A 25769-nucleotide genomic window follows, 5' to 3' on the forward strand; every position below is an offset into this window, starting at 1 on the left:
TTGTTTAAACTGTATTATTGAGGTGACCATAATCCATATTTGCATAAACTGTATACTTGAAATTGTAAACGATATGATTTGCTGTAAATCAAATAAGTGTGGTACGTGTGTATGCATGTAAATGTTCTAGGTATTTGTGAAAAACAATTATGTGGCGGCTTATTACCGTACGCTGAAATGTATAGGGACGTGATGTTCCAAAGTGATTCCAGGTTTTGTGAAACGGTTAGGGGCGGCTAACTACCGTACGCCGAAAAGGCTAGGGGAGGCTAACTACCGTACGCTGTAACAGCTAGGGGCGGCTAACTACCGTACGCTATAACAGCTAGGGGCGGCTAACTACTGTACGCTGTGCCCTGTAACGGCTAACTACCATGGCAAGAGTGGCCGGCTCTATATCTGGGGTGCAAAATATCACCAGTATGATTCGGCTGGTCACCGAATGTAGCAACGGACCACAGTGGGCCTAGGTTGACGCAGCGTAGTTTGCACATGGTAACGTAATCGGGGTTAGACCAGGTGACCTTGTGTAGTTGCATATGTAGCAATGGATTCACTATTAGGCCTGAGTCGGAAACCTTCGTAGTTTAATGTGTTGAAACATAACCGCTGTGAGACTAGGTGACTTGTGCAGTTGTGAGTAATGTGATGACACTGACTATATGTATGTATGTATGTATTTGAGTATCGTATGAACTGGAATGGATTTTGTGGAAATACTGGAACTGTATGGAATTGTATGGGAATGTATGGAACTTGTTTTAAAACTGTACGTATGTGTTTCAAACTGTATCGTATGTATGTGTTATGAAGTATGAAATGACACTAGTATGCCACACACTGATATAACATGTTTTCTCTCTTACTGAGAGGTGTCTCACCCCGAATATATATATAAATGTTTTTCAGATCCTTCGGGTAGCCAAAACTAGCATCCTAGCATCCGGAAGCGGGGGGTGTGTTTAGCTACTGTTAGTACCTAATAGGTATGAATTTTGTAAACGGGTTGTCTTGATGGATTTTGTAGACACCCGTGGTATGTATGGTATTTGTAGGTATGTTTAACCCTGTATGGTATAGACTCTAGTATGGTACAGTTTGATGTAAAGAAAGATCGTATTCCGCTGCGTATATTGATGAGTATGGACATGTATTGTATGTATGTAAATAGGGCATCCGTTACCCCACGGGGTCGGACCCTCTTGTATATGGTATCATGTATGGTTTATATTGATACAGAGACAGGTTAGGTTACTTAGTTAACCCCTGGGTCCCATTTTAGGGTTCGGGGCGTGACAACTACATACGGGCATTACGAGTTTCTTGTTATGCCGTTTGGTCTGACGAATGCTCTTGTAGTATTTATGGATTTGATGAACAGAGTCTTCCATCAATATTTAGACCAGTTTGTTGTTATTTTTATTGATGATGTACTGGTCTATTCGAAGAGTTATGAGGAGCATGAGATGCACCTGAGGCAGGTTTTGTAGACACTTCGGGAAAAGAAGTTGTACGCTAAGTTCAGTAAATGTGAATTTTGGCTTGAGAAGGTCGTGTTCTTGGGGCATGTTGTATTTAGAGACGGTATTTCTGTGGATCCTAGCAAGATTGAGGCGGTAGTGAATTGGGCTAGACCAAGAAATGATCAGCAGATCAGGAGTTTCTTGGGGTTAGCTGGATATTACCGTCGTTTCGTTGAGGGATTCTCAGCTTTGTTAGGACCTTTGACACGACTGATGAGGAAAAATGTCAGATTTGAGTGGGACGACAGCTGTGAGTAGAGTTTTCAAGAACTGAAGCACAAATTAGTTACAACACCTGTATTAGCTATCCCATTAGGGGGCGAGGGGTATGTTATTTACAGTGATGCGTCCTTGAAGGGACTTGCCTGTGTATTGATGCAGCATGACAGGGTAGTGGCGTATACGTCCAGGAAGTTGAAAGAATATGAAAAGAACTATCCTATACATGATCTTCGATTGGCTGCAGTGGTACATGCGTTGAAAATTTGGAGGCATTACCTGTACAACGAGCGGTGTGAGATTTTCTCTGACCACAAGAGCTTAAAGTATTTCTTCACACAGAAGGAACTGAATATGATACAGAGAAGGTGGTTGGAGCTGATAAAGGATTTTGATTGTACCATTAGTTATCATCCAGGGAAAGCAAACGTGGTAGCTGATGCGTTGAGCAGGAAATCCAAAGAACCAGTGTTGGCAGTTATGGAAATCTAGTATCCGATTATGATGGATCTAGAGAGACTCGGCATAAAGCTGGTGGTGAGTGATTTTCCAGTGTGTATTGCCAGCTTAGTAGTACAACCTACTTTGCAGGAAAGAATTAAAGCTGCCCAGAAGGAAGACCCAAAATTGGCAGAGGTGATGAATAAAGTACAGAGTGGTCAGGGGGAGGAATTCAGCATTGCAAATGATGGAGCTTTTCAGTTCCGTTCCAGATTATGCGTTCCTACTGATACTGAGATCAGGAAGACTATTTTAGAAGAAGCTCACAGATCCTTGTATACAGTTCATCCCGGTAGCACGAAGATGTACAGAGATCTGCGAGAGTCTTACTGGTGGAGTGGCATGAAAAGAGAGATCACCGAGTATTGAGCCTAGTGTTTGACGCACTAGTAGGTAAATGCTGAGCACTAGAGGCCGGCAGGGCAGTTGCAGCCGTTATTTATCTTGGAGTGGAAGTGGGATCATATATCTATGGACTTCGTGTCAGGACTACCAACGGCATTACATGGCCAGAATGCCATCTGGGTAATTGTTGACCATTTGACTAAGACCGCCCACTTCATAAATATCAAGATCAGCTACTCCCTCAGCCGTTTAGTGGAGATTTACATTTAGGAGATAGTTCGTTCTCATGGGGTGCCTGTATCTATTGTGTCAGATCGAGACCCGCGATTCACACCACAATTTTAGAGGAGCTTGCAGGAGGCTTTAGCACAACATTCCATCAGCAATCAGATGGGCAGACTGAGAGGACGATAGAGATACTAGAGGACATGCTTCGTGCGTGCGTATTAGATTTTGGGGGTAGTTGGATTCAGTTAATGTCATTGGTAGAGTTCGAGTATAATAATAGTTACCAATCCAGCATTGGCATGACACCATTTGAGGCTCTATACGGTAGGAGATGTCGATCTCCTTTGTTTTGGGATGAAGTGGGTGAGCAGCGAGTTGTAGGGCCAAAACTGGTACAGCAAGCGTGTGATAAGGTTCGGCTTATCAGAGACAGGATCAGTGCAGCTCAGAGCCAACAAAAGAGTTATGCCGACCATCTCTGCAGGAATTTAGAGTTTGATGTGGGTGATCACGTATTTTTGAAGATAGCTCCGATGAAAGGGGTTACGCGATTTGGGAAGAAGGGTAAACTTAGTCCTAGATTTATCGGTCCATTTGAGATTCTAGATAAAGTGGGATCGGTAGCCTACAGGTTAGCTTTACCACCTGTGTTATCCAGGATCCACAACGTATTCCATGTTGCTATGTTGAGGAAATACGTCCTAGATCCTTCTCATATCATCAGTTATGATGAGTTGGAGTTTAGTGATTCACTGGTGTACGAGGAGGTACCAGTACAGATTTTGGATAAGAAAGTACAGAAGTTATGTAACAAGAAGATTCCTCAGGTAAAAGTTTTGTGGAGGAATCATGCAATTGAAGAGGTTTCATGGGAATTTGAGGAACAGATGAAACAGAAATATCCGCATCTATTCCAAGAAGTTTGATTGGGTAAAATGTAAGTAACTAGGCAGTATTTTTTTTTTTTTTGCAGGTACATGTAATTTGAATTTGTGTAGCATTTTAGTTTTGGGAGAAGTTTCTTTTGTATATGTAATCTCCCAAGACTCGGAATGTAACCATGATATTCCTCCGCCACAAGTGAGGGCAGGTAATAAAATAAGTAGACCTTTTTTCTTCTACGGAATGATGGAGAGTATAGATAAAGATACATCTAGTAAATTTTGAGGACGAAATTTTATAAGGAGGGGAGAATGTAATGACTAGGGAAATGATGATGTTTAAATATTAAGAGAGAGAGAAATGAAAACAAAACAGAAGGAGGCAGTAGGAGCATCCGTCAACGATATCGCATTTTGGAGATAATAATAATTGGGGACAATAATTTCAAGGAATTTCCAGAACTCGTCGACAAATACAGGGTTTCGTCAACGAGTACATATGGAAACTCGTTGACGAATACAGGGCTTCGTCGACGAGTATATAAGGAAATTCGTCGACGAATACATGGATTCGTCAACTGGAAAATACCGAGAGAGGTTTTGGGGCAACTTGAATTTCGTCGACGAATATAGGGAGTCATCGACGAACTTACTGAAGGATTCGTCGACGAAGTGACGTGTCTCGTCGGTGAATCTGATAGTATAAATAGTGGGAAATTGGGATATTTTGTCATTTTCAGCACCTCTCTCTCTCTCTCCTACGACTCTCTTTCTCTCTTTTCGATTCCGGGCCAGTTTTATGCCGAATCGACAAATCGAAGTCACCATGACGCTCCTGGGAAAGTTCTATCCAAATCTGCCGGAGCGGATCGTTGGTGAAAGCGAGTTGGAAATCATCCCTAAGTTGAGGTAAGACTTTTTAAGTCATATTTGGTCTTGCGATAGTTATAGGAAATAATGTACGCATGGAAATACTAAAGTTTAATACTAGGAGTTTTCATGTTCAAGGTATTGGTCAGGAATTCCTACGGGAGTTAGACTAGAATATTTTGGGGGCTTTCTCAATGGCCAGGTAAGGGGATAAACTAAGTTAGTTCTTTTTGAGAAAATGTATGTATATATATATATATGTATATATATATATATATATATATATATATATATATAGCATTTGATTCCTGAAAAATAAATATATTTATATATGATATATGATTTATATTTGGGAAATATTGTTGAATATGATCGTATGTTGAATATGGAAAACTTGTTTAGTGTGGCATGAGTATAGAATGCTATGAAATACTGTTTTCGAAATTGTGTTTATGATACGGATTTTTATGATGGGGAAAACCGGCCTATGGGCCAAGATTTTTATATATGATATGATTTGTCGGCGTACGGGGCCGTTCTATGATGTGATTTGCCAACGTACGGGCTGTACTATGATTTGCCGGTGTATGGGCCGAGCTATGATAAAATGTGTAATACCGGCTTACGGGCTGATGATTTTCATGATACACATTTATACGAAAAATGATATGATTAAGGTGAAAATAAATGATATGAGATATCTATGTATTACAGTTTAGTATATGTTATATGATATCAGAACCTGGTTGGCTTGGTCTAGGTTAGCACTTGCACCGTACGGTTGCTATGTGTCCATGGTCTTCGTGATCATGATATTTGTGTTAATGCCGCTGTACGGAGTGGCGTGAGATTGGATGGTTAATGTGGTTATTAAGAAGTGTGTGTGATCGCCCCTGGTGTGCAGACCATGTCAGGCAGACCTATCGGATTTACAGACTGTATGTTTGACTTGGCAGTGGTCGGCCAACCATTGTCAGGTCTTGCCTTCGGGCCACATAACCCAGTCATGTGGGAGTAATACATGACAACAGTTAGCTAACCTACCAGGAATGTTTTTATGTTATTATTATTATATGAGATGAAATATGCTTATGAAAATGTTATATATTCTGTGATGATTTGATATGTATATGTTTTCCCAGATTTGACAAATCAGTTATTGGATATGTTCTGTATGGGATATGTATAACACAGTTTACTCATGTTGCCACACACTAGTATTAGTTTATTTTCCTTACTGAGAGGTGTCTCACTCCTAAATTTTATAAACTTTTCAGGAGCCCCAGATAAAAAAGCGGGAAAAGCCCCACTGAGCTGAGTTGTTTATCTGCCCTCTGTGAAGGGTAAGTTTTGTAATGATAGTTAGATTTTGAGGAAATGTCCCTAGACCTTATTTTTCGGTTGTATATATATGGAAATACTGTGGATATAGTGACTCTGGTATTTGTAATAATATGATGGATGTTTGTATTTACAACATTGTGAATATATGTTTCCTGCTGTTTAAGCTTCTGTGTTGTGCTCTGATTTATCCCTAGTACCCATAGGTCCAAGTGTATTATGACCTATTGAGCAGAGAATTGTGATATTGAATATATATATATATATATATATATATATATATATATAAATGTGTGGAAATTAAGCAGGTCATCACAATATATGTTGAAATGGAAATGTATGAATTTTCTATACTATTGATATAGATTATGGGAACGGAGCTTCAATTTGTTATACTGGAAATGTGGAAAACAAAGACCGGTTATATACCGAGCTGTATATATGTAGAAAGGGTAAACCAAGTAGATAGGCGTCGGTTTGAACCTGATGTGATTATCTGAATTTGTGAAAATATTGGAATTGCACAGGTTACTATATTTTGTTATAAATTGTATATATGATAAATCGAACCACAACTTGCTACTATAAGGAGTTGAAAGATACTCTAGTAATAGGGGTTGAAAGATACTCCAATGTAAGAAGTTGAAAAAGCTTCATTAATGGAGTTGAAATATACTCCCAAAGGCAGGGAATTCCTCAGCTGGAAGGGTACAATGCAACCACTCATGTTTAAAATCAGTGTGGGTACATAGAGAGTCGGCTTGCAGGTGTAATGAAACCACTGGTAAAATAATAAACCAGATGGGGGTAGTCGGACTATATATAGATACTTGACATATGCCTGCACGAACAGGACATTGTTGGAGATATCAGTGCACAACCCGTGCCACGGGGTAAATAGGCAATACATGTATGACAAGCTGGTCGTTGTTCTAATAATCATATGCATGATTTAAGTACTTGATGTGCAGGTATATGTTATATGATACAGTATTATAAACAAATGTTTCAAACGTATGGGTTTGTATGAAAATGTGCATATATGCAGTCACACACTGTTGTAATATTTTCTTCCTTACTGAGAGGTGTCTCACCCTATTATACAACCTTTGTTTTCAGGTCCATTAGTACGTCGGTCTTAGTAGCTAAAGGGCCTGGGGAGACTATTTTTGGTTTAGCTTACATAAGCATTTGAATCCTGTATTAAATTTAGATGAAGTTCTTTTCTGGAGGACTGTAATAACAAGATTTATTATATGTCTGGATTTATGTAATTATGGATATATAAGTAAGCTCTGGTATAAGACTAATAGAAATCCAAATGGATGTTTATGTTTTTCCGCAACATTTACATCGATATTATGTATGATTTTTACCCGTATGTTCCTGGTTAGGGCGGGTCATTTACGTATCTTGAACGGGTACATGTACTTAGTATGAATGAGTGACACCTAGGTCCATATAAAGGGCCGAGTCGTTACAATATAACTTCAACCTCAAGTCCAAAAAACACTTCTCTCTAATATGAGACAAATAATACAAAAAATTCAAAATAACTTTTTATACCAATGTGAAACTATTTTACCAATGTGAGACAAAAAACAACATAGGCATCTCAACATGTTGTCCAAGTGCAGCAAGTGCAAGTATTAAGGATTTCCTGCTTAATCAAGACAATTGCTGCCTTGTTCATTCAACTTAAGAAAGTAAACCCATCAACCTTTATTAGTACGCTTGATATGACTTCTCACATCGGGCTAATGGTATCAGAGCCTAACGTGCTAATGGTATTAAAGCCATTAGCATGTGCGGTTTCGCATCGCTTTAGTGAGTCCAAACATTGAAATAACATCTTGTAATTATTGAATTCCAATTCTTATATGTAGGAACTTTCCCTTCTAAGTATTTTTCTGCTTTTGAACACTAGTACATCACAAACACATGCGCGCACACTCACACAATACTACAATCAATATATAAAAGATAATTTGATTTTCAAAAGGCATAAGATTCTCCTATTAGGCTACTAGCTATACTAAAACACAAAACCCTAACATGCTAATGACATCAGAATCATTGTGTATGTATGTTCGTTTCATAAATTTTTATCAAATAAGCTTGTTTTTAAACTAAAATTAACCAAAGCTCAATATAAACTAAAAATTACTTACTACTTCAAAAAACAAGTTTGAATAAATGCAATCAAGCTTGTTTTAAGCTTAGCTGAACTCAAATCTTGTTAAAATTTTAATTAATAAGTTTAAGCATGGCTCAACTAAACTTAAGTTGGCTTCAAATTAGTCATTGCTTTAATGAATGAGTTTGAACAAGTATATTCAAAATTGATTTGAATCTAACTTGAGTTATAGAACAGGCTTGAAAGCTTAATGAATCAATTTTGCCTTTAAATTCTTCATGCATACAACCAACACATTGACGTTGATGATCACTTTGTTTGGGGTAATATGGTTCATAGGAAGATTTTCAGCATTGAGTTTCTTTTCACAAATTATCAAATTGCACACCATGATCAAGTTTGTTGTTATTTGCCCACTTTCTCTCCTTATATGCAATAGTCTAAGATTGTTGCGGCTATCAACTTTAAGGAGGTATTGTGGATGTATAGACAAATTTGGCCGTAACTTATTATTAGCTATTCTCTTGAGAAAAAAAGACTTAGAAAGATAGTTCCTTCACATAGTATTTGAAATCTACCAAATTCCAAGATATAATGTTAGCACTTGAACCTATTTAATGAGAAATATACGTTACCGGAGGGATTCCACTGTAAAGGGTTCCATTTGACTTTAGTGAGTCAAAACATTTATATAACATTTTGTAATTGGTGGTTTCCAAGTCTTAGATTTAGGAATTATCCCTTCTAATTTTAAAAACACTAATACAACACACACACACACTCATATATATATATATATATATATATATATATATATATATAATAATCCCATTTTTCAAAAAGCATATGTTTCCTTACTAGTAATATTAAAACGCAAAGCCGTCTAACTCACACCTCCCGAAAATCCAATTTACTTGAACTCTCCTCCATCTAATTAATTCTTTCTTGATGAATCATAATAACATTGCAGTAAATTATAAACAAGCCAAGACGTCGTATTTAAAATTTATGGTCATTGAGTAGCTGATAGCTATTACACATACGCACACACACAACACAATGTTTAATTAATTAAAATATTTAAAATAATGTTTAACAAACTATTTATTATTTTTTTCCCAAAATGAGATTGGATTTTTTTTTTTTAGTAATATGCTTTGTCACGCATGCACGGAATTCCTTCTCTTGGAGATATACACACACATGCAAATGTTTAATGGACTGATTATATGTTGGAAATTACATTTTAAGCCAAAATTTTTAATTTTTTTAGATCACCAATGCTATGTATTGGTGCAAAATAGTGAAGAAAATGATAATTAAGCTTTATTATGAGATAATATAAGTATGTTTTTCTTTTTGGAAAAACAAATGTATCTAACAAGAGTAATATGAAATACAAATTAATAAAGATGCAAGGGGGATGGATTTAGAGTGAGACGGTCACTACCATCCTTACCCCGCCAAATAACACGTCCCCACTTATTATTTTAAATCAATTTGGGATCGAAACTAATATTTCATCCCTTAATAATTTAGAGCCCCACCTTTCAGTTAGGGGTGAGCATAATTTGGTGAAAATCGAATTAATCGAATTAACCAGCCGAATTTGGTCGGCTCGGTTCGGGTAAAAAACTCGGTTCGGTTGGGATTTTACAAAACTTCGGTTAATCGGTTTCGGTTCGGTTAACAACAAAAAATAATTTGGTTAACCGATTAACCGAATTATTAATTAATTAAATTTTAAGTATAAATTATGAATATAATTGTTTTTTAGCTGTGGAGGAAAGTGATGGTGTTCCAGCAGATGGAGAGGAGGATGAGGGTCATGTTGAACTTGAGAGTCTCGGTGGCGCCCTTGGTGGTGGACCGATGGTGACGCATAAACCCATGACTTCGAACACCGGCCGGTGCTTGTAGTGGATGAACTTCCAGGTAAAGAGGGTGGCACAGACGGTGAGCCACAGCTGGATCACCCACACGCGCTTCCAGTTGTCCTCTACGAAGTACTAGAGGTTGCGGTAGCCTTTCCGGAGCAGGTTGATTACTTGGGTTCTGCGGTGGGCACCAGCTTCTGACTCAGTAGCTGACTCAGTAATTGGCTGTTCGTTGCCAGGTTCGCCGACTGCACCGGCGCTTTCAGGCTTGCAGCAGCAGCATCTCCAGAGTCCAGCCTCTCGGCCCTCAGCGTCTCAGCCATCAGCTCGCCGTGCAAAACCGGACCCTAGCGTCTCAGCCACCAGCCATCATTTTTATTAATAAAATTAATAAATAAGGTATTAAAGTTGGATTTGATTTTTTAATTTTTTTTTATAATAATCAATTTTAAATAATTTCGATTAAAATCGGTTAACCAGGTTCGGTTCGGTTCGGTTTCCTCCTCCAATTCGGTCGGTTCGGTTAATGATATTATTTAACCGAATTTTTCGATTAATTCGGTTAATTACCAGAATTTGGTTGAACCGACCGTTTGCTCACCCCTACTTTCAGTGGCACTCCTGCCTTAAGTAATGCCTTGATACTCTGAATTTGCTTCATAAAATTAGATTAATTTTTTTAATTTTGTGGTTGAAATACTTAATTAAGTCAATCAGTGACTAAAAATAATATAAGGTGAGAATTCATATTCTTGCAATCTTTTAAACATATCTATAAATATATATATATATATATATATATTTATATATGATAGTAATTGAAGTGAGATAAATTCGAAAGATGAAAAATATTTTTTATTTATCATCTCGAATCTATTATACATTATTATCCTATATTTTAAAAATATTTTAAATTTAAATTAGTATGAATTTAACAAAATATAATATAAAATTATATATATTCTATTTAGACCCACTCACAAATCTGCCTCTGCGGAGACCGATCTGCGGAGACCGATCGGGCGGGACGCAGGAGCTTGACTAAACCGATGCGTTTACATCACTACTGAAATTGGAATATAAACAAACTGAACCGGCCCTCCGGTGTCTGGTTGGTTCTCTTATCGAGTTCACCCGGTGTCCTGAGCTAGGGTTTTGAACGTATTCACAGTTCCCTTCTTCTCCGGCTTCTTCATGCTTTGGTAATTGACCCCGTTCGTTGATTCCTGTCCTCTCCGTGCAGGCGACATGAATTTGAAGCGCTTCATATCCAGACAGGCGATTAAGACCCTATCTGGATTCAATGGCAAAACTCCGTCTTCATGCGCCGATTTGCATAGAAATGTTTCCGCCGTATCCGACTCTTCTTCGATGCGTTTGCCACACCGTCACGAACACATCTTCCGAAATCCTTCGTGTGCAAAACCCATTTGGGTTTTTGGTAGAAGTTTTCACTCTGCTCAACAGACTGAGCCGAGTGGCTCGAGCGCGGATACAGACGATTCGGAGGAGGACGAAGCAATGAGCGAGTTCTTGTCCCGATTTGTTTGGATAATGCGCCGGAAGCTCTCGGAAGCCTACCCAAACTGTGACAAGCAGACGGTTGATGGCATGCTCTTGGTAATCGTGGGGAAAGTCGTTGCAGAGACGGAGAAAGGCAGCCTTGAGCAGATGCTTGGCACTGCGGCGGCCCTGCCTTCAAATGATTTCAGTGACGATTTGTGGAAGACTATGTGGGATGTCAGCAACATGGTGTTGGATGACATGCAGAAGGCGAAGAAGAAGGAGAAAATGAAAGCTTTTCTCCAGTCTGAAGAAGTCAAGGAGATGTATAGATTTGCCGGTGAGGTGGGTGTTCGTGGGGACATGCTGAGGGAACTCAGATTCAAATGGGCTCGTGAGAAAATGGAGGAGAGTGACTTTTATCAGGAGTTGCAGAATCTCCGAGCCCAAGAACAACAAGAAGAAAATGATGACGAATTTGTTGGTGCGAAACCCAAAACTATCGGTGAAGAGGCTGGCGGGGAAAACTCAGGCGTGACTGAGGAGAAACACAAGGTTGTTTCTCTTCCGAAGAGACGTGGGAAGACAAAGTACAAGATTTATGGTCTTGATCTTTCTGACCCACACTGGGCTGAAATGGCTGATAAAATCCATGAAAATGGGGAGATCATATGGCCACAGGAACCGAAGCCAATATCTGGAAAATGTAAACTAGTAACGGAGAGAATCCTTTTGTTGAAAGAGGAGGATGACCCTTCTTCACTACTGGCTGAATGGGTTGAGCTTCTTCAGCCCAGCAGGATTGACTGGATATCTTTGCTTGATAGATTGAAAGGGCAGAATGCTGGTCTATATTTCAGGGTACGCCTCTCATTCTTTTTTTCTTTATACTAATATGTATGACTTATAAGCCGAATTTGAGCTATTTTTAGAACAGTTTGTTATTTGGCGCTAATCTGGGAATGAAATATTGTTACTATACTCTTAAGTGCTAGTATATAAGCCATAAGGAATTTTTTGATGGGAGAAGGAGGGGGGGGGGGGTATTGGTTGAGTTATTGAAATTATGGTTCTTCGATGTTCTTGCTATATGTGGATGTTATATCTTGATTCTTTTGGTTTGTTTTAGTGATCTCATGGCAGTACGATTACTGCGTCTTAGCTTAGTCCATATGTATTAATAAGTTATGTTCTTAAAAGCACTTTGGGCAAATGAGCATTGAAAATGTAGCTCAATGTATCCTAGAGCTATGACTGTGTGATAGTGAGGTGTGCACCTTTGCTAGACAAGAAGTATAAACACACAGGCATGGACCGTGGTTTTTAGATGAAAATCATTCTCGGCAGGGATATTCAGGGGCTATATACGGCTAGAAATTATTTTGCGATGCAATTTTTTTTTCTTTTTTTTCCTGAAGTTGATAAGATAGTTATCTTATTAGACCCAAATTTGCATGTATTTGCATGGTGGCACATGTTTGGTGTTCATTGTTGGATTATTGATTTAGTATAGAGTTGTGATACAAATTTCTCTTTATATGCAGTTTGTGGTATTAATTTGCTGCATAGGTTCATTTATGTAAATGCGATCTATCTTGGAAAATTCTTAGAGCAAGTCATGTTTATGGCTTATTTCAAATTTTTCTTTTAGCTTGGTGGAATTTAAATGATTTTTTTTTATAGGTGGCGGAATATGTTCTGAGTGAACCGTCTTTTCAAGCAAATGTTCGTGATTATTCAAAGCTTATTGATGCCCTTGCTAAAGAGAATCGCCTGGAAGATGCAGAGAGAATCATTAAAAAGATGAGTGAAAATGGTATTTTACCTGATATTCTGACATCCACTGTTTTATTTCACATGTATAGCAAGGCAGGTAATCTTGGTCGCGCAAAAGAAGCTTTTGAACACTTGAGGAGGGAAGGCTTCCAGCCAGACATGAAGGTCTACAACTCTATGATAATGGCATATGTGAATGCTGGCCAACCCAAGTTGGGAGAATCACTGTTGAGAGAGATGGAGACAAGAGACATCAACCCCACAAAGGAAATTTACATGGCACTGCTTCGGTCATTTGCTCAACATGGTGATGCTGGTGGAGCCCTTCGAATTGCAACCACTATGCAGTTTGCAGGGTTCCAACCAAATTTGGAATCTTGTACATTGCTTGTTGAAGCATATGGGCGAGCTGGAGACCCTGACCAAGCAAGGAACAACTTTGATTACATTATAAAAGTGGGACACAGGCCTGATGACAGGTGCACTGCCAGCATGATTGCAGCTTATGAAAAGAAGAATTTATTGGATAGGGCTTTGAATCTTCTATTGCAGCTTGAGAAGGATGGATTTGAGCCTGGAGTTGTGACTTATTCTGTTTTGGTGGATTGGTTGGGCAAGCTGCAACTGGTTCCTGAAGCTGAGCAACTATTGGGCAAGATTGCTGAGCAGGGTGAGGCTCCTCCTTTTAATGTTCATCTGAGCCTTTGTGACATGTACTCAAGGGCTGGGATGGAAAAGAAGGCTCTCCAAGCTTTGGGGTTTTTGGAGGCTAAGAAGGAGCAGTTGGGGCCAGATGAGTTTGAGCGGATTATAAAAGGACTTATTGTTGGTGGATTTGTGCATGACGCTAGGAGGATACACAGTGTGATGAAGACTCAGGGTTTTGCTGCATCAGAACCTCTTGAAGTGGCCCTGATGGCATCTCAAGCCATTCCCCGCAAGAAACCAACTATTAGATAGTCTGGTAGTTCTTTAGGAACAGTTAAACAACACTGTCTGGCCAGCAGATGTAATCAATGCAGCATTTTTAAGATTTTGGTCGCTTAATCAATCTCAGTCTGTTCGTGTTTCTAAGTTTTGCTGCGGTTCCCATTCCCATAAGGTGCAATATATCTTTTCCTTTCTTCTGAACTACCATAGCATACACCAGCCTTTTGTATGAAGTGAATCAGGTAAGTTGCTAAATTTGCCATTAAATTTACTTAAAAACTGCAGTTTTTTTTCCCAGTGGAGTTGGGGGAGGAGGATCTTTACACACACACATTTCTAGGTAGATGATTGAACGACTTTGATCACTTTTGGACAGTAAGTCATAAATATCGATTTCTTTAACTTTGTTAATCTAAATTAACCAGATGCGGTTTACCTTCCTTGGAATGATCGTTATGCAGACGGCAATGTGGTGCTAGGGTGATGGTTTTTACAATTCTAACCATGTTAATAATTTGAATTTTGGAGATTCGGTGCATCAGAAGCTCCTCCTTGTTTTTTTTTTGGGGGGGGGGGGGGGTTGTTGTTCAAGAGAGGGGGACGTGCTGGTGGTCCCTCTCACAGTGTCATTTGTTAACTTGTAAAATGGAGGGTAATAATAATAGAAGGATACATGCCAAGGAACAAGTTAAAAATTCAAAGAAATTTAGTCAAATCATTTAACATTTTGAACAATCATTATCTCCACATTTGCTGATTTTGTCAAGGCCAGAGAACAGAACCTGATAATGTTGACATAAGATCCACATTTGGATTGCACTCAAATGTGGTTGTGTAAATGTTTTGATGCTCTTTTTTGTAAGCTTCAGCCTAGGCCCTAGAGTGTGTACAAAGCCCATATAAACTGAGGTCTTCGGAGTGGCTTTCTTTCAAATTCTCTCTTTTTTGATTGTTATTTGGCTTGACTATTTATTTGCAAAGTTAGAGTAAATGAAGTTAAGATGACCTTAAAAAAGATGAAAAGTGGGAAATCTAATGGATGTATTTGGTTAACAAATATAAACACTGAGAAAATGCCAGATAAATGGAGGAAAAACACATTAATAAATGTATATCAAAAACCAAAGGTGATATTCAAAATTGTAGTAACTATTGTGAAATTAAGCTTATGAGTCATATGATGAAACTGCGGGAAAGAGTAATTAAACTCATAATAAGGTTAGAAACAAGGGTAGAGAATCAATTTGGGGTTATGCTTGAGAGATTGACTGCAGAAGTTGTTTATATTTGAAGGATATTAATGGCAAAGTTAGGGAAATGAAGAGGGACTTGCACATGGTTTTTTGTTGACACAGAGAAAGTTTATAATAAGGTGCCTAGGAAGTTTGTTGGTGGGTTTTAGAAAAGAAGAGAGTATGTAGTAGGTATACTGATGTCATTAAGGATATGTATGATAGAGCAACGACTAGCGTTAGGACAACCAGTGGAGAGTCCAGAGTTTTTTTAATCACAATAGGTGTACATCAAGGATTTTCTTTGAGCCATTATCTTTTCACTTTAATTAGTGATTGATGAACTCACTAGAAGTATTCAAAACAAGATACCATGGTGTATATTGTTTGCAAATGATATTGCGTTAATTGAAGAAAGTAGAAGTGGAGTAGAATCTAAGTTAGATTTATGGAGGGAAGCTTTAGAGTCTTGAGGTTTGAGGATAAGTAAAAATAAGATAGAATATATGAAATGCAATTTCAGCCATGGTAGAAGGAATATTGGCGAAAGATTAAACTTCTTGTTCAAGAAATTAATAGTACTAGTAGGTTTTGATATCTTGGATCTATTATTGGAAGCGGAAGGAGAAATTGAAGAGGATGTAACTCATAGAATTAAAGCAGGTTGACTAAAATGGAGGAATGCTTCAGGAGTGCTATGTGATTATAGAATACCCTTAAACGGAAAGTTCTATAGGATGGCTATAAGACCAGCCACGCGTTGTGGATAAGAATGTTAGGCAACTAAGAAACAACATATTCAAAAAGTAAAAGTTGCTGAAACACGCTGTTAAGGTGGATGAGTGGTGTAACATTAGAGGATAAATCCATAAACGAACAATTAATAAGTTAGGGCTAGCATCGGTCAAAGATAAGATAAGGGAGTGGCAGCTTAGATGGGTAGGACATTCAAAACGTACACTAAATAGTGCTCCAATGCAGGAGTGAGCTAGTTATTGTTACTGGTAGTTGAAGGGGTAGGGAAAGACCGAAAATAATGGAATGAGATAGTGAAGAGAGATCTAATAGCTCTTGAGATGGCAGAGGAAAATGTTTTTGATCGTGTGAATTCGTAGAAAAGGATTCTCGTAGCCAATCCCACCTCATGCAACCTTAGGCTTGGTTGTCTGTTGTTGTTTGGCATGTGTAATTTCATGTGAACTGGCTTTCTTACAAGTAGTGTGTGTGAGCAATATTGTTGGTGTATTTAAATTGAAGTTGAACATGTGGTCCGTGTATCTCCTCTCTTCCCCTTCCTCTTCATTTTCTTCTTATCTTTCCCATGGCTGCAGATCATTGTTTCTGCCCCTGCATCATTTGGTATCAGAGCCTATATTTGATCTCCATTCGTCCATTTCAATTCCCCCATCTTTCCTTTTCACTCTTCTTCTCTTCTTCCTTCTCCCCTCTGCTCTGTAACTTCTCTTTCCTTCTCTAGTGTTGCTTCTTCTTCTTCTTCTTCCTCGTCTTCCTTCTCTCCTCTGCTCTGTAACATCTCTTTCTCTCTATCTCCCTGCTCTTCTTCTCATCTGATTCTCCTCTGTTCTGCCCTTCTGCCTCTTCTTCTTCTTCTTCCCTTTTCTTCTCTATTTCTCTCCCTCAATTCTCTCTCTCTCTCTCTCTGTTACTCTAAATCCCAATCCCAGATTTTATCCCCCTTCAATCATCCTTTCTTAGGAAAAAAAACCAAAAATCAATTCTGAACATTTTCAAAAAATTTCAGCCATCTCCTATTTTTTCGAACACCACTTTTCAGTTAGGGTGGCAAAACGGGTTAACGAGCCGGGTTCGGGTGGGTCATAAACGGGTTGGGGTTGACCTGTTTAAGAACGGGTGACTAACAGGTAAACCCAAATCCGCTCGTTTAAAAATATAATTTATTTACTTAAAAATTTTTGAACATTTTTTTTTAAAAAAAAGCACTCCTTCATTTGACACTTGACAACATCGGCTCTCTGAGAGTTTGAGTCTCTTCTCTCTCTCTCTCTCTCTCTCTCTCTCTCTCTCTCTCTCTCTCTCTCTGTGAAGAACCAAAGACGAAATGCAGCACCATTGTGCTGTTATAGAAGAAGAGGAAGAATAAAAAATAGTGGGAAAAGGAAGGGGGAGGGAAGTGAAAAGGGAGGGATCTTGGATCGCGGATCTAGAAATGGGGGCGCCTAGTATGGAGTTGTTGCAGTTGCAGGAGTCTGGGTGGGAAGAGCTGAAGAAGGAGGCTCGGAAGATTGGGGGTACTGCTGCAGCGAGCTTGCGAAGGGGCTGACGGGCGTTGCCTGTGTAGGTGAGAATGAGACCTGAGTGGTGTTGGCCGCTGCGACGAGAAGAGACTACCCTGCTGTTGCTGGTCTGAAACTACCCCTGGCACAAAATGGTACAGAATAAAGGGGAGGAGCCAAGGAGGTGAGGGGTGCGCCTGAAGGACGTTAGACACGCTCACACGCTAATCGAGACAGACTGACAGGCAGATCGTCCCCTCCTTGATCGAGAGACTTCATTGATGAAACCCAGCTGTAATCCAATCACCTTACACCCCTCCATGTGACTCTCTCAGGGGTGGCAAAACGGGTCACTCAGCGGGTGACCCGATTTGAACCCGCTTAACTCGTTTAATAAACCGGTCGGGGTCGAATTAACTTGTTTATAAACGGATTAGTTTGTATTAAACTCTAATCCAGTTTAAACGGGCAGGTCATGGGTCACCCGTTGGGTTTCGACCCGTTTTGCCACCGCTACTTTTCAGGTGCCATCCCACAATACCATCCATCGCATTGAAAACAGAACCACTTGAAACCCTTCCCCTTAAAATTTCGTTGTCATCTGACCACCAGGGCCATTGACCATCCTGAATCCCTATCCTTTGTTTTTCTCATACTATCACCACCATTGCAATCCCCCAACCCCTAGAAAAGAGTAGACTTGCAGCCTATTTTGCTGCAGAACACCTGCAAAACTACAACATTTTTGCTAGATACTTTTCTTAAAATATATCAGCATTTTGCTGCAAAGCATGTGCAATGCCACCCACTAGAACAACAGCATTTTTTGCTCTAGATTCTGTGAAAATGAGCAACATTTTTGCTGCAAAAGTTCCTCTTGAAACGGCATCATATTTTTTTAGCTGCAAATACCCTAGAAAACAGCAGCCTTGCAGCCTTTTTTGCTGCAAAATACCTGCAAAACTACAACATTTTTGCTAAATACTTAAAATATATCAGCATGTTGCTGCAAAGCATGTGCAATGCCACCCAGTAGACAACTTTGTCATTGTTGGTTTTTTCACCCTTCTTTCTGAAAGCTGTTCTGCTATCTTCTTCTTCTTCTTCTTCTTGATATTTTGTTGTTGTTGTGCTTTGTTTTGGCTCCTATTTTGAAAGGAACTTGCCACCTCAACTGTGTTTTTGCTTTGTTTTGTTTGTTTGTTTGTTTGTTTTTTTTTCCCATTAGCAATTTGCATAAGCTTGTTGAATGGGAATTTTCTAGATCTGGTTAAGCTTGAACTCTGTTATTGAAGAGGTATTTTGCTTTCATTATTTTTAGTGGCTATTGCCTTTTGATTTCATTGAGTACTATTGAAATGTATAACATTTGACTCTGTAACATGTAAATTTCATTGTATACTTTGGAATGTGATTGAATAATTACATTTTTGTTTTTTTCTTTTAAATTTAGCATTTTAAATTTTATTTGCTAGAAATATTAATGAACTATTTTAATTGTCCATTAAAAACTAGCAAGTACAGTTGTGATCTGTCTTATTTATTACTTGACTTTTAATGGAAATATCTTGATACTGGAATGGGACCTTGGAAATCGCACACAAATGTGTCCTACAACTTGAGTTTGCCAAATTAGATGATCCTTTGGAAGTTGTCTGTTTTCAAAGGAGAAGAGAGAGAGAGAGAGAGAGAGAGAGAATGAGAATAGAGACTGTAGCTTGCCTGAACGTGATAATGGTAAAATATTTTATGAATGCTTCCAACTTCCCCCACCCTTCACCTAAGATTGGTTATTGTTTATTGGCAATGGACAAAGAAAGGGGCCATGTGAGATTTGGTTGTTGAGAACATTAAGGACCTTTTGAGGCAGCTCAACCATCTCAACACTCATGTTCGTTTAGATCTGCTTCTCAAAATTAGTGTGGATTTTATACTTCTATTTTGATTATGCCTGCAATTGATCTGTACATGAGTACTACTTACAAATATATTAAAAAAAATATGTTTTTAAATATTTATGTTAAATTATCACGTGGAGAGATAAGCAATTGATATATAACACCTAAACACAGGCAATAAGACTAGAGCCCAGTATCTCTTGGCAACCAGCTTTGATATGTTAGTTTAACCATTTTACCTAAATGTTCAAGCTGTTAGGTTGTGGCCCAATAATGTATATCAAGCTTTAACAATTTAAAAATGTATATTTTTAATTTATGCTAATTTGCATCATGATGATAAAATTAAATTAAGAAAAAGCTAATTCTTCTATCATGTTCTTTGTTACAATAGAAAACAAATGATTCTCAAAGAAGTAACTTGTATCCCTGTAAGATACATGCTTTGTCTTTTGTATTATTTTTTTTCACTTGGAAGGGCTTCGGAAATCATTCTCTAACAATGTTGTAAGATTAATATAGCCATTGCAAGGATACTGAAAAATTATAATTGAATTGTAAACTACAAAATACGTGGCTAGGCATAATATTTGGATTTCAGTGTGTTACCATTTGTATTGATTAATGGTTGGGTTTTTACATTTATATTTTTTTTGAGCCTAATTTTTGCTAACCATGAATTATGCCAAACCTCGAACCTTGGCACTACATTAAATTTGCATGCTAGTAATTGGTTTTGGAGAAAACCAGCTTTTCCTGTTAGTTGATATAAGTATAATTTAAGGGTGGCACTAACATATTGGAAAGGACAGGTTGCATTTTACTTGAGATGTTTACCTTTCTTGTTCATCTATCCTAATATAGTCCCTATACTTGATAGAATGATCATTAAGAATTTAAGCAATATCAACTGGGATGCAGTAGTTGTTGCTCGCATGCTTGTGTAATGATGTAGCAACTCTTGTCCTGTATTGCCTCAAATTGGCTTGATGATGAACTCTTTTGATCCATAAGAGCATAACTTAATTTCAATAGAAGTAATGTTTGCAGTAGCTCTCTTAGTTTAGCTTCATTAGAACCCTTGACTATGAATTTTGGAGTATGTTCTTCCTCGACCTCGGTTTCATTAGCGTCCACCATAACTTTAATCAATCAAATGAGCACAAATAATACTATACAAAAGACCAACAATAACCTAGCGATTGAATAATATTCTGCTGGAAAAACATTTGATTCTCACAGGTTTGTTGGTATCTGTTAAGATTTTTTATGGAGTTTACGCGAATTGAATCTATAAATGTCATTTTTTGCACACTTGTTCATATTTGTTGCGAAAAGGATTCATGTACCTAACATCACCTAGTTTTACTTAAGTCTTGATTTTTTGTTGTTTTTGTTGTCTATATTTGTTACATCTGCAGTCCCCATCACTGGTGCTTCTTTTTTTTTTTCTTTTTTTTCCAACTCTTAAGTTGTTAGGTGGGTGATGTGGTTATAGCAAAGGCTGCATTGAAGTAGCATTTTTGCAAGAATAGTCATTTGTGTATAATTTTTAATGTTGTAAATGGTAGAGATCCTTTTAGCGAACGTCAGTTTAGACATTTTTTGCTGAATGAGATGCATGAATTTCATTTAAAAGATTAAAAATATCAGATTTTTTTTTCTAGAGTATTTATAAATCACCTTTGGTGTTTATGTGAACTTTATTTGAGGTATTGACGTAAACTCTACTTTTCTTGTTTAGAAGTGGCCATGTATATCATATAATTGCGATTTGGGATGAGTCTAAATTTTCTATTTTTACTTTTTTGGTGAGGGGAAGTGGGGACCACAGTTCCAGAGGCTGACTTTTCTTTAAGCTCTCTTTTCTTACTTTCCAAACTCTGCTTGTGATGCAAATGTCCTAATTTTTTGAGACACTGTTGGTTATAAGCTTGGATAAAGGAGGAGAGTTGCATTAGGTAGTTGACAGCCGGCTAGAACTTGTCCAATCTCTATGATATGAATCATGAATGACTGACTATTCATGGGGGTGTCCCCTATGAGTGAAGCATAGCACTTGTACCGCCTTGGTGTTGCGAGAAATAGGTGAGGGTGGGCTAGGTCATCGCCCTAAAGCAATGCATTGTGCTGGTGCTCAGGTGCAGTGTCAAATATGTAAGGGTTTCTTACATCATTCTAGACGCTTGTGGGGGGGGGATAGTGAACACAATAATTAGAAGAAAACTTAGTGCAATCTACCTTCAAGAAACTATTGGAACTTAGTTGGTATATAGTAAGACAGGGGAGGGGCGACTCAAACAGTTTGGGCATGTGCAACGTAAACCAAATGGTGCACCACTGAGAAGGAGTGAGTTGTTATTGTGAGAGGCAATGGAAGAGGTAGGAGTAGACCTGAACTAACTTGGAATGAGATAGTAAGGATTTAATAATGCTGAATTGTTGGAGGAAATAAACCAAGATCATGTAAATTGATGGAAAAGGATTTTTGTAGCTGATCCTACTTAGTGGGACTTAAGACTTGATTTGCTGTTTGTTGTTTATGTTTCCTACTTCCTACATGTTTTTGACCCGGAATATTTTTAATTATTATTTGTACACCCAGAATTGTCTGTAAAATGATATTTGTTGTTTATTGTCATGTTTCTGATTGACGATGCTGTTACGGTAGAGGCTGCATTGAGGCAGCAGTAGCATTTTGCAAGATTGATGAGCTGTATAGAATTTTTATTGTTTGGTTTTTAAATGACAGAGATGGTGCTGACCTTCATTGAAGTTTTTCCATATGATGAGGCTGCCATTTGAGAGGTATTAAAAATTCATAATTTTTGTTGAGGATTTATTTGTCACCCTTGTAAAATTTATTTGCAGGATTGATGGTAAGTTCTACTTCTCTTGTTTAGAAGCCTCTGCACGGCTTAAATCTTTCTGAGCCCTTTTTCTTACCTCCCTACATGTTTTGACACACCAAAGATTGAGAATTCTTATTACAAATACACCTTGATTTGTGTGTAAGACGAAATTATAAACATGCCAGATGGTTGGATTTTTTATTATTTTTTTTCTTTTCAATATATAGCTGAACTTTATACTCATAGATTTGTTCAAGTTAATTTTAACTTGTCATGGTGTAGCTCAAGCTTGGCTCAGCTGTTTGAATCAACAATTTAATTTAAAAGTTATTTAAAATTTTATTAAAACAATTGTGCAAGCTTGCCTTCAAGGTGAAGGGGAATTAATTGTTAATGATTGTCTCTTCTTTTATAATAATAATAATAATAATAATAATAATAGATTGGGTCTGACATCATTCATAGACTAATTTAATTAAATGGTGACAAGTAGATTAAATATACTAAATTATTATTCCTGTCCATAACAAATTATTGTCTTAATTTCATATTTAGGAAATAAATGCATCTTTTTGCCTATTATATATTTTAAATTTATATATGCGTAAAAGAAAAATAACACTAAAAATTAAAATTAGAAAAAAGTTTGAGATAAAGAGGTAACATTATCTTTTTACTTGAAGAGAGGAGAAAAAAAATAAATTTACTTAATAGAATAGATATAAAATTAGGAGTATATTTTTATCTGAAGAAAAAGATATATAAGTTGACATATGAGTGGATTATAAATTTTTTTAATTCTTTATTATGTGTATTTTGGTTTACTTGGTGAATTATCATGGACGTGTCAGTAAGTGGGTGATAATGTTTTCATCCTTTCCATTTGGTGTTGCCTAGGTGAGTTCAAAGGGCCTAATCAGGTAGGAGTTATGGATTTAATATATATATATATATATATATATATATATATATATATATAAAATTTATATATAAAATTGATAATTGGAATTATTAATATTTTAAAATTGTAATATAGATTCTGATAATCATTAAATTAGATATCTCTATAATTGCTAGTAATTGTTGTAACCAATCATATAAGTTTATGTAGACCATCCTCATTATATTTTATTTCATTACTTAGTGGGAGTATTAACTTTTATTCATAATAATTAATATCTGAAACCATCCATAAATAAAATGATTTATTTCAAATTCATCTTGTGAATTAATAATTTAATTTATTTAATATTTATTCATAATTGATTTGAATTTATTTAATTAATAAGAGTAATTGAAGAAAAAATTGAATAAGCTGGCGCTATTTGCCCATAATATTGGCGAATTTAGAAAACTTAATTTGTGATCATGTCATATATGATTTATTATATGATTTATGAAATTTCCACTTGAGATGGATATGTATATTGAGTCTAGTAAAAAACCAAAAAATCATTTGTCGGTATTTTGGAATTTAACTTTGACAAAATGATTTAACATGTTTCTGCAATTTAACTTTGACAAAATGATTTAGCATTTGGAATGTTTTTGAAATTTACACTTTGTAAGAATTTTGACTTCAAAATTGTAAAACAAATTAATGACTAGGGATGAGTGGATTTTATCAAATGGTTTCATTGCAATTGTCTCAAATTCAAATTTTTATTTTTATTTTTTTGTCTATTTGGATTGGCTCAAGTGGTAAGGGTGACTTGTGATTTTAATGATTCCAAGATCACGAGTTTGATTTTTTTTTGAGAGTTTACTTCAGTAGATTATCAGGGGTGTGTCAATAGGTGGGTGACTTTTACTCTCGGATTTGGTGTTGCATCATAATGTTGAAAGTCGCGCGATGGTGGTTATACTCTTCGTGTTATAAAAAAAATATATACTTTAATTTTTTTATGTTACATATTTATATTCAATTATTGATTTATTAAATTATTGGATGTTTTTGATTGGGTTGGTTTGACGAGTAAAGAAAAAGCAAAAAACATCCAACTTTAAATAACTAGCGTTCAACACAAATTCTTTGCTCTCAAAATTTTTTAATATAAATGCAACTTGTGAAAGTTCTTAATTTAACACAATAAATATAAACAAAAATCAACAATAAGATTCATGAAAAGTTAAAAATAAATAGAAACAATACTATATTATATGTAAAAAATTTCATCTTATTGGATGATTAGAATAACTAATGAATAACTTATGATTAAATAAATAAGGATGAGTAGATTATTAGAACATTCAAAAAATTAAATTTTTTAAAAAATGATTCATTTTATAATTATGAGCATACTGTTTGAACAACTTGTTCAAACAATTGTCTTGTTTTAATTTCATTTTTTGACATTTTTTTAAACAAATTTAAAACGGTTCACATACCTTTTATAGTAATGAATGAATGATTATTATAATTTGTAGTGTGAAAATTCTTGAGCCAAATGTCTATTATAAATTACAGAATTGTGATTCACGACAATTATGGAAACTAAAGAAGATAATTTTTTTTTTTATTACATAGGAACTTCAGCCACCAACAAGTCATTTGAACCCCTGGTGCAACACCAAACTTACAGATCAACGTTTTTCGTCCTCAGGTCTCGTTGATCAGGGTAAAGTCCGGATGCAGACACGATTTCTGTGCATCAGTTGGACGTTCGGCCAACCCGATCCTCGGGACACATCTCCATTACTATTCACGATTTCCACTGACTCACAGAGAACTCTCACCAACCACGGTTTTCGCTAGCTCACAGAGCGAACTCTCATCATCCACTGTCCCCACTGGCTCACAATGTAAATTCTTACCATCCACAAGTATCGCTGGTTTTGTGAGTGTATCTACTTGGAATTGAACTTCCGATACTCCTTACTTACTTATGCCTTTCTACCACGCCATGTCGTGGGGGCAAGATAATTTATTTTGATCTTAGGGGAATTAGGAGAGATATAATTATGAGGCAATTATGAGTATAAATCATGCATTAGTTTCTTCATTTGGAAGAGACCACGCTTGAGAGAGAGTGAGAGAGAGAGAGAGAATTTAGGCGACTGATGGTTGTCTATCAATCAATTTCAACCCCAATCATAGTATCATTTTGATGTACTCATCAAGCGCCTTGATTTCAATGTTTTGGGCTAAAGACTTTGATTGTATAGATCATCAAGACTGTTAGCAATTTTGGTTCACTCGGTGTGGATCATTGGAGATCACAATGACTCTGTGGTATGGATTGCTTTTCTAATGGCCTTATGATCTTGGAGATAGGATTTATGTGCCATGTGTAATTTGGAAGTTGGTTGAAGCTGGCCTTCACTTCATTAGCTTCTTGATTAGTACAAACGAATGTAATTATTATGTATATTGAGAAATAGAGTTGCTTCAATTTGGGTTT

General features: G+C 36.9%; 1 protein-coding gene across 1 annotated transcript; it reads left to right on the plus strand.

The window, feature by feature from the left end:
* Nucleotides 1-10891: 10891 nt before the first annotated feature.
* On the plus strand, nt 10892-14332 carry LOC131163035 (uncharacterized). Its single transcript, XM_058119734.1, has 2 exons — nt 10892-12286; nt 13109-14332. The coding sequence occupies exons 1-2, from the start codon at nt 11171-11173 to the stop codon at nt 14159-14161; spliced, it is 2169 nt and encodes a 722-aa protein (XP_057975717.1). The 5' UTR covers nt 10892-11170; the 3' UTR covers nt 14162-14332.
* Nucleotides 14333-25769: the final 11437 nt, after the last annotated feature.

This window comes from Malania oleifera, chromosome 8, assembly GCF_029873635.1.
Source record: "Malania oleifera isolate guangnan ecotype guangnan chromosome 8, ASM2987363v1, whole genome shotgun sequence".
Classification (NCBI taxonomy): Eukaryota; Viridiplantae; Streptophyta; class Magnoliopsida; order Santalales; family Ximeniaceae; genus Malania; species Malania oleifera.